The 13,291-nt window shown below is 40.4% G+C and overlaps 1 protein-coding gene across 2 annotated transcripts in view; it reads left to right on the top strand.

Moving 5' to 3' along the window:
- Positions 1 to 13,291, top strand: part of PRKN (parkin RBR E3 ubiquitin protein ligase) — a 1,122,166-nt gene that overhangs the window by 341,417 nt on the left and 767,458 nt on the right. For both annotated transcript variants that reach the window (XM_080941626.1, XM_080941625.1), the window contains exon 3: positions 9,355 to 9,595. In XM_080941626.1, the coding sequence (XP_080797752.1) occupies positions 9,355 to 9,595 (241 nt within the window). The remainder of the gene's footprint in view (positions 1 to 9,354; positions 9,596 to 13,291) is intronic.

Genomic DNA, 13,291 nt, shown 5'->3' with positions numbered 1-13,291 from the left:
TATACCTGATCCTGCCCCCTTCCCCCTTCCATTACTCCCTTTCTCCCAAATCCCTCCCACCCTCTACCTCTTGTGAATATTTTGTTTTCCCTTCTAAGAAGGACTGAAGGTCTTCCTTCTACCTGAGCTTCATATGTTTTGTGAGCTGTATCTTGTGTATTTCAAGCCTTTTACCTAATATCCACTCATCATTGAATACATATGTGTGTTCCTTTGTGTCTGGATTACCTCACTCAAGATATCTTCTAGTTTCGTCCATTTGCCTAAGAATTTCATGAAGTTATTGTTTTTAATAGCTGAGTAGTACTCCATTGTGTAAATATACCACATTTTTTGTATCCATTCCTCTGTTGAGGGACATATGTCTTTTTTGAGGTTCTAGCTATTATAAATGAGGCTGCTATGAACATGGTGGAACATGTCCTTGTTATGTGTTGGCACCTCTTTTGGGTATATGTCCAGGAGTGGTATAGTTGGGTCCTCAGGTAATACTATGTCCAATTTTCTGAGGAACTGCCAGGCTGATTTCCAGAGTGATTGTACCAGCTTACAATCCCACCAAAAATAGAGGAGTGTTCCTCTTTCTCCACATCCTCACCAGTATCTGCTGTCACCTGTTTTTGATCTTAGCCATTCTGACTGGTGTGAGGAGGGATCTCGGGGTTGTTTTGATTTGCATTTCCCTGATGACTAAGGATGTTGTAGATTTCTTTAGGTGCTTCTTAGCCATTTGAGTTTCATCAGTTGAGAATTCTTTGTTATGCTTTGTCCCCCATTTTTAATAGGGTTATTTGGTTCTCTGGAGTCTAACTTCTTGAGTCCTTTGTATATATTAGATATTAGCACTTTATTGGATATAGGATTGGTAAAGATCTTTTTCCAATCTGTTGGATACAAATTTTGTCCTATTGACAGTGTCCTTTGCCTTACAGAAGCTTTTCAATTTTATGAGGTCCCATTTGTTGACCAGTAGCCTTCCCTTACTCAAAGGAGAAAGAAATTAGAGAAATGAAAACCTTTTCAATAGTCACAAATAATATAAAATATCTTGGTGTGACTCTAAGCAAGCAAATTATAGAACTGTATTACAAGAACTTCAAGTCTCTGAAGAAAGAAATCAAAGATCTCAGAAGATAAAAAAAAAATCTCCTATGCTCATGGATTGGCAAGATTAATATTGTAAATATGGCAATTTTGTTGAAAGCAATCTACAAATTTAATGAAGTCCCCATCATAATCTCAACTCAATTCTTTATAGAGTTAGTAAGAGCAATTTGCAAATCCATGTGGAATAACCGAGGATAGGGAAAACTATTCTCAACAATAAAAGAACTTCGGGGGGAATCACTGTCTCTGACCTCAAGCTATATTACAGAGCAATTGTGATAAAAACAACTGCATAGAATTTGTTCAGAAATAGGTAGAGCAGTGGAATAGAATTGAAGACCCAGAAATGAACCCATACACCTATGGTCACTTGATCTTTGACCAAGAGCTAAAATCATCCAGTGGGGAAAAAAATAAGCATTTTCAACAAATGGTGGTGGTTCAGCTGGCAGTCAGCATGCAGAAGAATGCAAATCAATCCTTTCTTATCTTCTTGTACAACACTCAAGTCCAAGTGGATCAAAGGCCTCCACATAAAACCAGATACACTGAATCTAATAAAAGAGAAAATGGGGAAGAGTCTCAAACACAAGGGCACAGGGGAAATTTTCCTGAACAGAACACCAATAACTTATGCTCTAAGATCAACAGTCAACAAATGGGACCTTGTAAAATTGCAATACTTCTGTATCTTTTTCTTATAGCTTTATTTTATATATATAATTGGGTGCGTAGTTTCATTGTTTGGACTTCTCCAATGGAAATTCCTGATTCAGATGGTTTGGGGAGAGAAGGTTTAATGAGGGCCTTTTCGTTCTCCACTGCCTAGACCTGGGCATTTAGCATTTAATCTATTGCCTAGAAGACTGGTTTAAAGTAGAAATGAATGGATTTTACTTTGTAGATCCTTCACTGACTTTTTGAAAACTTGAATTAATTAATATGCTTTCCTGGGTATAAAGCAGCCTGCCCTGGGCTTTCTTATTCCCCTCTGGTGTTACAGCAGATCAACTGACCAACCGGCTTAAATACTACTCTTAGCTCTTAGTTCTAGAGCACTGTTCTTCAGCAGTTCAAGATCAAGACCGATGCAGTGCTGATATCGGCATCCTGGCTTGCAGTTGGTTGGAATTTGGAAAAAGTAAACATGCAAGAGAGGGGTGAGGAATGAAACGAGGGATTTGAAAGACTCCACATACTTCATCTTTCCCACCCTGCAGTGAGTTGTTTCCAGCTAAAACATCATTAGGAAGAGGTGAAGATATGCAGTGGGTTATTCCTCCACTACCCAGCACAGTAGCTCTCTTCTTGTATGCTCTTGTCTGTATTTTGACACAGGTTTAGTGTCTTGCTGTATGCAGCTGAAGATAACATTGAACTTATGATGTTCCTACTTCAGCCTTCAAATGCACCACCATGCCCCATGAGATTCACCAGTTTTTTCTTATATTCTCATGAAAAGAGTATATTTTTTAGCCTTAGTAACTCAATGAAACATACAAAGTAACATGAATAATTAATTTAATTTTGTACTTAAGAATCAATATGCCTATATTTATTTGTAATACCTATTACGACTGGTAATAAAATGACACTTAAATGATATTGTGGGGGCAATTAAAGTTATACATTTTAAAACATAATATTAACTCGTAACAGCCAGGCCTATATGCACAAGCCATGCACAAAATAAAGTCAGCCAAAATTCCACCCTGAATCAGGGAGTGGCTCATGAAGTACCATGCCTTATCTGAGGAATTGTTAGCAGTACATGACTACTTGGGAGAGGGAGGGTCACTTTCTTCAGAGATCCAGGCCCTCAGAGTATGCCTGTGTTCCACAAAGTGATTCTATACCTATGCACAGACAGCACTAAGTAGATTCAGTGAGAGAGAGAGAGAGCGCGCACATGAAGTTGGGAGGGAAAAGCAGGAGTGAGCAGGAGGAGTTAGAGGGAAGTGGGTTGACTCCAAACACTTTAAGAATAATAACTAAAGTATTTAATTTAAGAAAACCTAAGACGGTTCACGGGTTTTATCATTGATACTTTTTGCAATTTGGAGAGGGTCAATCCCAAACATCATTTGTTAAACATGTCATTCTCTGCCCCTCATATGTCACAAAATCATTATGCCACCCACCCCCACCCCGGTGAGCTCCTTCTGTTTTAGGTCTTAATGAGCCAGTGCGTCCAGACCTGCGATGGGAGTAACAGAGGGTGACAAGGCTCAGACCCGCTCTGGTAATTAGTATGGGTAATTGTGCTACCCTGCCTTTGGCGCCCAGAGAGGGGGGTCCTTTCAGTATCTCTGTGTAGCGCAATTTCTTTGATTATAATAAAACCAGTCATGAGAAACAGGAAATAATTCAAAGCACAAATCACAAAGAATACATTTTTTCAAGTCTTCTTTAAAAAATGAAGGATAAGGTTGAAGGGACTTTTTTTTTCCTTCTCATTCCAATTAATATAAATTGGCATTTAGTGTTCACTGAGAACTGTGGAAGCATCCCAGGGTCAAAGACCACAGAGCCACTGGGAACAAGTCCTTTGTGGTTACTCTGCCTGGCTCTGGAAATCTCCAGGAACATGTCGTTTTTACACAGTAACCAAATGAAACGATTCTTATCCATTAAACAACACCCATAAGTGACTTCCTAAATAACTGCCATTTTATCTTTTTTTTTTTTTTTTTGGCATCCAAATACATTATTAAAAACTCTGATGGGCTTACAAAAACATCTGCTGGAAGTTATTTTCAGAAAAAGCCAAAGGAGTAATCATGCAGAATTTTCCTTCAGTCAAAAAGGGAAAATGTTATACAAAATATTCCTTTAAAATTGCCTAAGAAGGAACTGTTTCCTTGCAAAGTAATTTCTAAAATTAAAATGTAATAACAATGTGGACTAATAGGTCATTCAATAAAAATGTTTGTTTAGAGTGGCTGGTAACTTCTGAGTGACTATACTAATTTTCTAGAAAAAATATTTGAATTTAAAAATTTAAACAAGAAGCCAGAGATGGTCTGACTTTAAGGGCCAAATGTATACTATAGATTATGATATCCTTCCACTGAAATATTCTGATAGTTGATATGATGAGAGAATTAACAGACCTTTGGGGAACTAAAAGTGGGTAGTACAGAAGAGGCTGAAGATAGCTTGACCTAAATCCTGGATCCTGGGCATTAATCCAGGAACCCAGTCTGGACTGATGAGTGATCCTCAAAAGCAAAGCTACTGGATGCCTCTGCTCCTGCTGGTTATGCAGATCGAGAGCCTGTGGGATGCAGAGTCTAGCTGGGATCCCTACCTAGAAGCATGGTTGGCTGCAAGGCTGCACACCTTGCCTTTTCTTTCCCTACTCATGAGTGTTAAGTGGGAGCCCTCTGAAGTCAGCCTTGCCTCTGAACTCTCTAGGAGAATAGCTGTGTGCCCTACAGCTGTGTGCCTTACACCTTCAACCAGCACAAAAACTGAATGTCGTCGATGGACCCTCATGGACTCCTCCACAGACACAGTATCAGAAAGAGGAGCCAGAGAGAAGGCTCAGCAGTGGAGTTAGGATCTGGGTTCAGACCTCAGCACCCACATAATAAGCTAAGCATGTTTCTGGGGATATCTGGGATCCTAGCACTGTGGGGAATGGAAGCAGAAGGAACTGGGCCTTTGGTGGCTTCCATCCAGCTGCAAACTAAGAAGCTTTATGTTCAAAGGAGAGGCCATATCTCAAAGAAGTGATGGAGGAGGCACCCAACACTGATCCTGTCTACACTTGTATTCACAGGCACATGGGCTTACACAAACCACACACACAGTATGCTCACACACACACTCATTCCCACACATACACGTTTTTAATTAAAATAAAACAGAAAAATATAAAGGCTTTCCCACAGATGGAACTGACTAGTAACATTCGCATGAGAAAGGTCTTGCTAGAAAAAAATTTCAAAAGTTAGTTGTAGTTCGCACCCACCTTCACAGCCTCAGCTTGTTCCCAGCCTCTGTGGAGTCCAAGGTCAACCAACCTCAGGGGTCATTCCTCCGGCCCTTTTTACTTTCTGTTTGAGTCATGGTTTCTTACTGGCCTGGATGTATCCAACCAAGTAAGCTAGGTAAGCTGGCCAGTGAGCCCGAGGATCAGCCCGTTTCTGCCTCACTCTACTATGTGCCTCCAAACCTGGAGAATAAACTTGGTCATTATCCCTGCCTGAGAATTTCCTTTTCTAGAATTTTTCATACTAGTATTAGGCTATTTTTTTTTTCTCAATCCTTTCTCCCTGTGCTGGTTCACTCGAATTTCTAGGCCCACTTTTCACAGAAACCCTCTGTAGACGTGGCTTGCCTTACCCCACCCATGTCCCCATTTCTGTTTTGGATTTAGCTTGAACAAAGCTACTGGTAGGCCTTCTTTCACAGTGAAGACGGGTGATGTTGGACTCATTTTTTAATTTCTTGGTGGCTCCTCTATTTTCCAGACAGTAGAAATGAGGACAGCAGCGGCCAAAATAAATGATGTGCAATTAGCTTTATGTGTCCCGAGCACAGTTCTAACCTATTAACAGTATTGTTTTATACTAGATTATGTGGTACCATGAATGAATACCTTACACAGGAAAACCTATAAAGAGCATAAATTTGCTTCTGACAGTCTTGACATTTGGGAGCCCCCAAGCTCAGACGCTAGCTGACAAGGATACCATGCCTTCTGACTGCATCCTCCTTCCTCCACCCTGAAGAACTGATCACTTCCTACAGAACCTCCATTATTGATATCACAAGGGCAATTTTCAACATCTGAATTTTGGGAGAAACTCAGTAGCTACTGTCCACAGACAGTTCTAGCATTCTGTGAAGGTGTGCTGTTCTGTTACTAGCATCTCCTTAGAAACTGACTGAGGCTGTTCTTTGTGGAACCTCAGGCCAGAAGTCCCACACAGACCTCTGGTCAGAGATGTGAGTGACTCCTGCCGCCTCTGCTGCTGGGCTCAGCTGGGTGTGCGAGCTCAAGCCTTAGTCCCACAGTTCTTCATGGCTCTGCATTGAGGGTCTGGTAACATCCTGGTAACTCTCTATTTTCTAGTAAATTTTCTTGTCAGAGAATATATTTATTTTTTTAAGGCTTCAGACATCAAGAACATTTTAATTACTTTTTATATTTTTGAATTTATAGTATTAAATTATTTCCCCATTCCCCCTTTTTCCCTCCATTCTCCTTGATCTTTTGCAAAGTTCACAGTCTATTTTTATTAAGATTCATATATGTATACTCACACAGATATACATAGATACACATATATTCCTAACATGGATATATACACATATACATACATATATATCTACCATATATATGTATACACACATATATATTTCTAACATCTATATTTACATTCACCTTGATGTATACACATTAATAGATATAAAAATAGAACATATTTTGTCTGTATAATGTTGTTGTTTGTATGTTTTTAGAGGTGACCATTTGGTACTGGATAAACGGTATACTCTTCCTTGGGGGAGACATTTTCCCACTTTCAGCATACCTCGTTGACTACATTTCTGTGTGTGGGGTTGAGGCCTTGTTAACATTCCCTTGTCCACTTTAGCATGTCTATGCTGTCCTCCTTGTTCAGCCCATGTTCAGTTAGTGAGACTTTATGGGTGCAGCTCCTGAAATTTCTAGGAGAAACAGTTTCACAGCAAACTCCTTGACACTCCGACTCTCACGGTCCTTCTGCCTTCTTTTCCAACATGATCCCTGCGCCTTAGGTACAGAGTCATGTTATAGATTAGCATCATCCAATTTTCAAAATGTTTCTCATTTCCAAGGTCTTAATTAGACTACCAAGCTCTGAGCTATTTGGATCCCAGCAGCAGGGTCTTTTGAGAGAAAAGGGAGGGTTTGCTTGCCTTGTCTTCTTTTTAGGTATGTGCAGACTCTGGCTGTCTGGAAGAGAGTTCTCTGTTACTTTCCAGAATAATGACAGTAGACAACAGGTCCTGTTGGAGGGAGCCCGAGACACTAATGGGTCTCCCAGCCTCTAACAGGTCTACAACCCCAATCAAAACTTAACATCTGCCCAGCTAGATGAATACTTACCTGTTTTGCTTGTACAATACTCAGCCACTGTCCTCCTTGGGGAAACAAGTTATTATAAACGAAATTTCAAAAGGAATATATTGTCTTTGCTTATCAGGCAATGGCTTTGCTTTGCTTTCCTTCCACGAACATTAGAGTGTGCAAGAGAAGATTACTTTGATCTGAGGGACTATGCAATCATAGTCCTCTTGTCCTTCTTCCTACATAAAATTTCTAGCCCTGAAATCTGGGGGCAGGCTGTTGACTACTGTGTGAACTGCATACTGGTGGGGCCTTGGAATGGCCACATAGTCGAACTTTACCAAGCTTATTGGAACTGGCTGTTAGCATGGCTCCGGGCTGTGTTGGTATGACATGCAAGTACACCATCTGGCAAAGGGACCTCTAGATCAACAGTGTTTTCTGTGAGAGAGTTAAAGAATTAAGCAATCATATATCTCAGCACCATGGATGGAGATTTGGAAATATGTTCTGTAAATACCATTGTAACTATTGAAATCCCTTTGCTGAGCATTCTGAATGTCAGGGACGTCTGGACATGAGAGGAGTTGGTGGCTCATTTCTCAGATTTCTTCCTCATTTGCTCCAGAAAATATGCCCAGGCTTGTCTTGCATCCAAAGAGATCTTGAGCAGAGAGGAATTCTTTTTAATACACTTTTTTTAGATCAGAGAAAGCTGATATTGTGCCAGAATTTCAACATTTATGCCTTTTGCATGTTCTGCCTTCTCCATATGTTTTCCATCGGGATCATAAGATTGAAACAACTAAATATAATTTTGAGACCATATTAATTAACAAGGTAGGGGCCACAGCCTTCCATTTTCAAGACTGTGTGATAGGTATTATCGTGTCCTTTACATTCCCTACAGTCTCTCTAGAGCAGTCTTTGGTGCTGACAATATCATTACCAATGTGGGAACTAAAGCATGGGGGTGGGGGCACCTCATCATTTAGAAATAAGAGAAAATACCCCTGTCATACCAAAACTAATAAATGGGGGTGGGGAGGAAGCCACCTCATCATACAGAAACTAGTAAGTCAGGAGGAATACTAACCCTGTCATAAGAAACTAATAAACAGCAGGGAAGATACCCTGTCCTACAGCAGCTAATGAGCTTGGGTGGGCAGCAACCCCTGTCATACAGAAACTACTGACTGGGAGGAAGATACCCCAGCACACAGAAACTCATATTTGCACAGGAGGCAAGTCTACTGTATTTCTTCCGCAATGGTCGTCCCATGCTTTTCCACTTCTGCTGGTGCTCCATGAAGCTGTGTGGGAACAGGGCTAGAGACTCTTCATACCCATGCATCCAGCTGGTCATTGTTAAGTGTTTTTCCCTTCAGTCAAATTCCACATCCTAAGGTTCAAGATGCTGTGTGAAGCTTTAGATAATACACATGTAAGCATGACCACTGACCACTGTACACATTTTCTAAATATGTTGAATTGCACATGTCCCCCCCTTCTCTCTCACACACACATACACACACACAGGCACATGCACACACACACAAAATCTAAGCTGTGAACTCTCTGATCAGTAGACTTTGGCAGGAGAAGAGCTTTGGAACCCTCATGAAATAGGCTCCACCTTTTTCTGGGACTTCAGTTCTGAACATGGGGAACATGACAAGCCTGATGTGAGACAAACCATTCACCAGCTTCCCCATTGGTGACACAGTACGCTTGCCCATGGCAGCAAGCACAGAAAGGGATAGTCTGCCACAAGCACAGTCATCATGATTCTGTGTACAAGTACCCTGTAATTGATGATAACCTTCAGTGCTTTTAGAAAGCAGAAATGACTACCAGTGTTTAAATTAAATAGGTCAAGGACAAAGCAACCGAGAGGTAAGTTGGTCTTAAGTGAGTAGTGCTTACAGGACACATATGGGTGCATTAGAATCAGCTTTCCTACTAAGTTTCACAATGTTCTGATGTTTCCGTAGTTTTCAACTTCCCTTCAAATGGCTACATCTAGCTCCAATTCTGTTGCCTGACCTGACTGTCACATGCAATGTATATATTCCGTGTTCAATTTTTAAGCTACTTTTATATACTCTAGCGCTGAGGACAACTTAAGCTATACCTGCATATAATTGCTTTCCATTTTCCTGTGTTTCTGCCTGGCCCCAACACAGAACTGTGACCTGGAACAACAGAGTATCGTTCACATAGTACAGAGACCACGGAGGAAAAGTCATGAAACAAATGCATCTGGAGGGGACAGACGCCAGAGCACCCCAGAGGGCTCCATATGGGAGCCCAGGAGCTTGACTCGAGTGGACCTCAGCAGCCACATCTTGCCTGCGGATTCCGTGGGGCTGGCAGTCATTCTGGATACAGACAGCAAGAGTGATTCAGAAGCAGCCAGAGGCCCAGGTAACTGCAGAGATTCTGCTTAAGGCTACTGAATGTGTTTGTTAAGCGACTCTCCAGAGAGTTGGCCTGAGCACACTTGATTTATCGTACATTTGTGGCTGGAATCTCTTAATTCACCACAGGGGGATGTCCTGAGGAAACAGAGTTGGAGATAGGGAGGAGAGTACAGGTAATAGCAAGAACAGTAAAACCAAGGCCATTGCAGAGTGGACGTAAGGGACGCTGATGATGCATGGGCCATGAACACTAAGTTGTGTTTCTCCTTTGAGGAGCTGGGGTGCTAAAGACTCATGATAAGCTATGTTAGGGTTTTGTAGACAACTAGGTACACATATATCTGCCTCATCCTTTGCTTTTCTGTAACTCCTTACTTTTTAAAACTGCATTTTCCTTGATTATTTTCAACAGTGTAGAGAAAGCTTTAAAAGGCAAGGATATTTTTTCAGGTTTTATTTCTTTTTCACACAGTCTGACCCCAGGTCATGACGTCAGTATTGTCACTGATATGAAAGGCCCCTTCCTTCTCATTTCTTTGGTAAATACAGGAAGCTGTATCGGCAAATTTATCTAGCAATAAAAATGCTCAAGACTGGACATGGGGGTGGTGCTGGGGATGGCTTCCTTATAGTCTAGAAGGCTGGACAGTTCACAGTGGAGGTACCAGAAGGTGGAATCTGGAAGGGACTGGCTTCTGTTCTTCAGAAGTCATCTTGTTGGTGTCTTTCATAGAGGAGATGTGAAGGGACTCAAAGCCTGTGGAAAAGCAAATATTGGTCACACTGACTCTTCAAACACTGACCCAAATAATCCTTGTGCCAGAAACATATTTTGAGGTACATATTATCTGGATGCCAATATATTCCAGGTAAAATATTCTCTTGTTTGACTGTAGTGATCAATCATGAATTCATTTTATGACATTAATCCTACTCCTGAGGATAAAGACTCCAAGGGTCTCACATATTAATATCAGGTTTGTAATTAGGGTTAGGGAAGGTCCAGAGAGTCAGACCCTAGCTCACATTCATTGTTTTGTTACAATGATGATATTGATATATTTCTTTAAGCTTTTATTATCTAATATGAATAAGTAATGGTAGAACAGTAGTAAATTTGGCATGCATACAAGTAAAAACCAATAATTGTCTCTCTAGAGTAGTTTTTTTTTTCTTCTCCCACATAGATACAGATAAGCTTGAACTGGCTCGCATGTTTTGTCAGCATTAGAGATCCTGAGGCAAGAAAGATGAAAGCTTAAAATAATAGAAAATGCCTCTTGCTAAAATTGATACATACAGTCTAACTACTTCTTAAGACCATGGTCTTGCAGTGAACAAGAGCACAGTTCCCAGCTATAGCTGCATAGATGTATAGATTGCCCCAGAGGTTAGGTATACTGACCCTAACCATGACAAACAAATGTGAACTCATCTCCATAAAGGAAAGAACACCCAGAACAAAGAGGTCCGAAAGCTCAAGACAACCACGATTTGCAAAATGGGAGCAGCACCCAGGATGGCTCCTGAGGGAAGTGAGAGAATAGGGATCGTGGACCAGTGGCCTACTGCCAAGGGCAGTGCCTCCAATTTACAACTTAGCACACGCCCCCCAAAAACTATTGCTCAAGAACAAAATTTAGAGTCTTTGAAGCCAGCACGAGCTTGTCTGCCCTCAGACCGCAAGTCCTACTGAAGAATTTACCTTGGGAAAGAATGTGTCTGAGGCCAAATAAATACTTGAGGGATGACCCTCAGAAAACAAGCAGTCAGTTCTGGTGGGAATCATAGTGCTGAACAGTTTGGTGGACACACAAGTGACATAAATAAAACCCTATTTAGTAGAAAAAAGTGTCTTAAGAAATTAGGACTGTAACATGCTCATATTCTGACAATCAAAAAATGTGAGTTATAGACATAGAGCTGACAAGATGAAGTGATGAGTAAGCTGTAGACTGTCTGGTGTTTTTGAACATAACCCTGTGGGTGTCAGTCTATTGAAGCCACCACAGACAGCAATTCTAGAGCTTCATGGACACGAGAGAATCTCGAAAGATGCATCTTCTGTTACACCTGTACACATGACTGTGGCAGTCGGAATGGGGTAATGAAAACTAGAAAGCATAGCTGACTTCAAGGTAGAACACCTCTGATAATTCCATAGTTAGAACAAATGGCCTGAATGTGTCATTTTAACAAATCTACAAATTACAGAGTTAAAGTTTTTTTTTTTTTTTAATTTGTGAGTTACCAATGGGTATTTAGTGAAATATCAGTTATACAAACATCAACAAAAAAATCTATATGTTTTGCTGATCAACAAGATGACCGTATATATTTTGTGTAAAGTGGGTATGGTTGAAAGTTAAACAAAGCATTAAAATAAAATAGTTTATTCATCCTACTTTTCAGATATTTATTGACCAAATCAGTTCATTATATTAGTAGATCAATCAACTAATTCTATAATGTGATATTCAAAGTCTCTTTCTAAAAATAAAATATACATTTATTTACTTTTTTGAGCAAAACTCAACCATTTCTACTCATTTTTCAACAATTATAACAGCAAAATAATCTTGTATGTATATACTAAATACCTTATTCAGTTTACTACAATCTGTGTTTACAATTTCACCCCCTAGGTTTAACTAGGGGTTCTTTTGAAAATGGCACTCAAAGCATCGGCTAGGGTTGGGGTCAGGGAGATGACTGGCTCTTTAATCCAGAAACCAAAGCAAGAAAGCCATGTTGAAAATCAAGACAGGGATTTAGTCACTGTAGCTATGATGTGAAAACAGGGAATAACATCCTCAGACCTGACCTAAGGATTCTGATGTACACCTCAAACATAAATAAAGAAGAAGTTGGAGCAGGGGTAGGGGTAGTCAGAAATAATTAATCAGCCTTGCTAATACTGTGGCTGGGTTCTCGGGGCTGGCTCTGTGGGATCCTGGAAAAGTCCAATAATTCCGGGGCCAGTTCTGTTTGTATCGTGAAATAATATCTCCTGCTTAGTTGATGAGCAGGGATAGCAAGCTTCATGGTTCCTCTCGTAGAATAATTGGTTTTTCTTAGGGAGTGGTGGCATAAAAGGTTGAGCTGTCTGTAGGTCTACGCTGTGTCTAGAACACAAGAATGTTGGTTCCATTCTCTTGGTCTTCATCCAGGACTGGGGAAAGAAAGACATTGAGTAATGTGCTGGCGGTGTGTCCCTTCATTACCTATACTTTGTCTTCAACCTTGAAAGAGAAGCATGAGCTGCTTGGTCCAGTCAGTCCTCATGTGAGCCTCATGTCTGCGTGCAGAGTTGAACAGGAATCCTATCCACTATTGTAAGGCAGTAAAGGAGACAGATGCAAAATGAAAGCAGAGAAACCAACCTTCTACCTGCTTTTATGGACACTGCATATGTGGACAAGAGTAAAACGTCAGTTTTTGTTTCTTTTCTTTTCCAGGAAAAAACAAACAAACAGTCTAACTCTTTTTTTTTTTTTTTTTTAACAAAAAAATATGTGTGCAGGTCAAGAGTGTGCCTTTCAGATATTTGTAGTCATGAGAGAGTATCTAATCTAGCAGAGGTCATATGATGATGTATGTAAAACATGCTAACACTATTTGTTCTATGGAACTTGTCACTGTTTCAGAGAAGTCACTTGGAACCCAAAAAATCATTAAGACATGTCTGACTAGAAGACCC

The sequence above is a fragment of the Micromys minutus genome, assembly GCF_963924665.1.
Source record: "Micromys minutus genome assembly, chromosome: 30".
Taxonomy (NCBI): Eukaryota; Metazoa; Chordata; class Mammalia; order Rodentia; family Muridae; genus Micromys; species Micromys minutus.
This window is presented reverse-complemented; position numbering and strand designations above follow the sequence as displayed.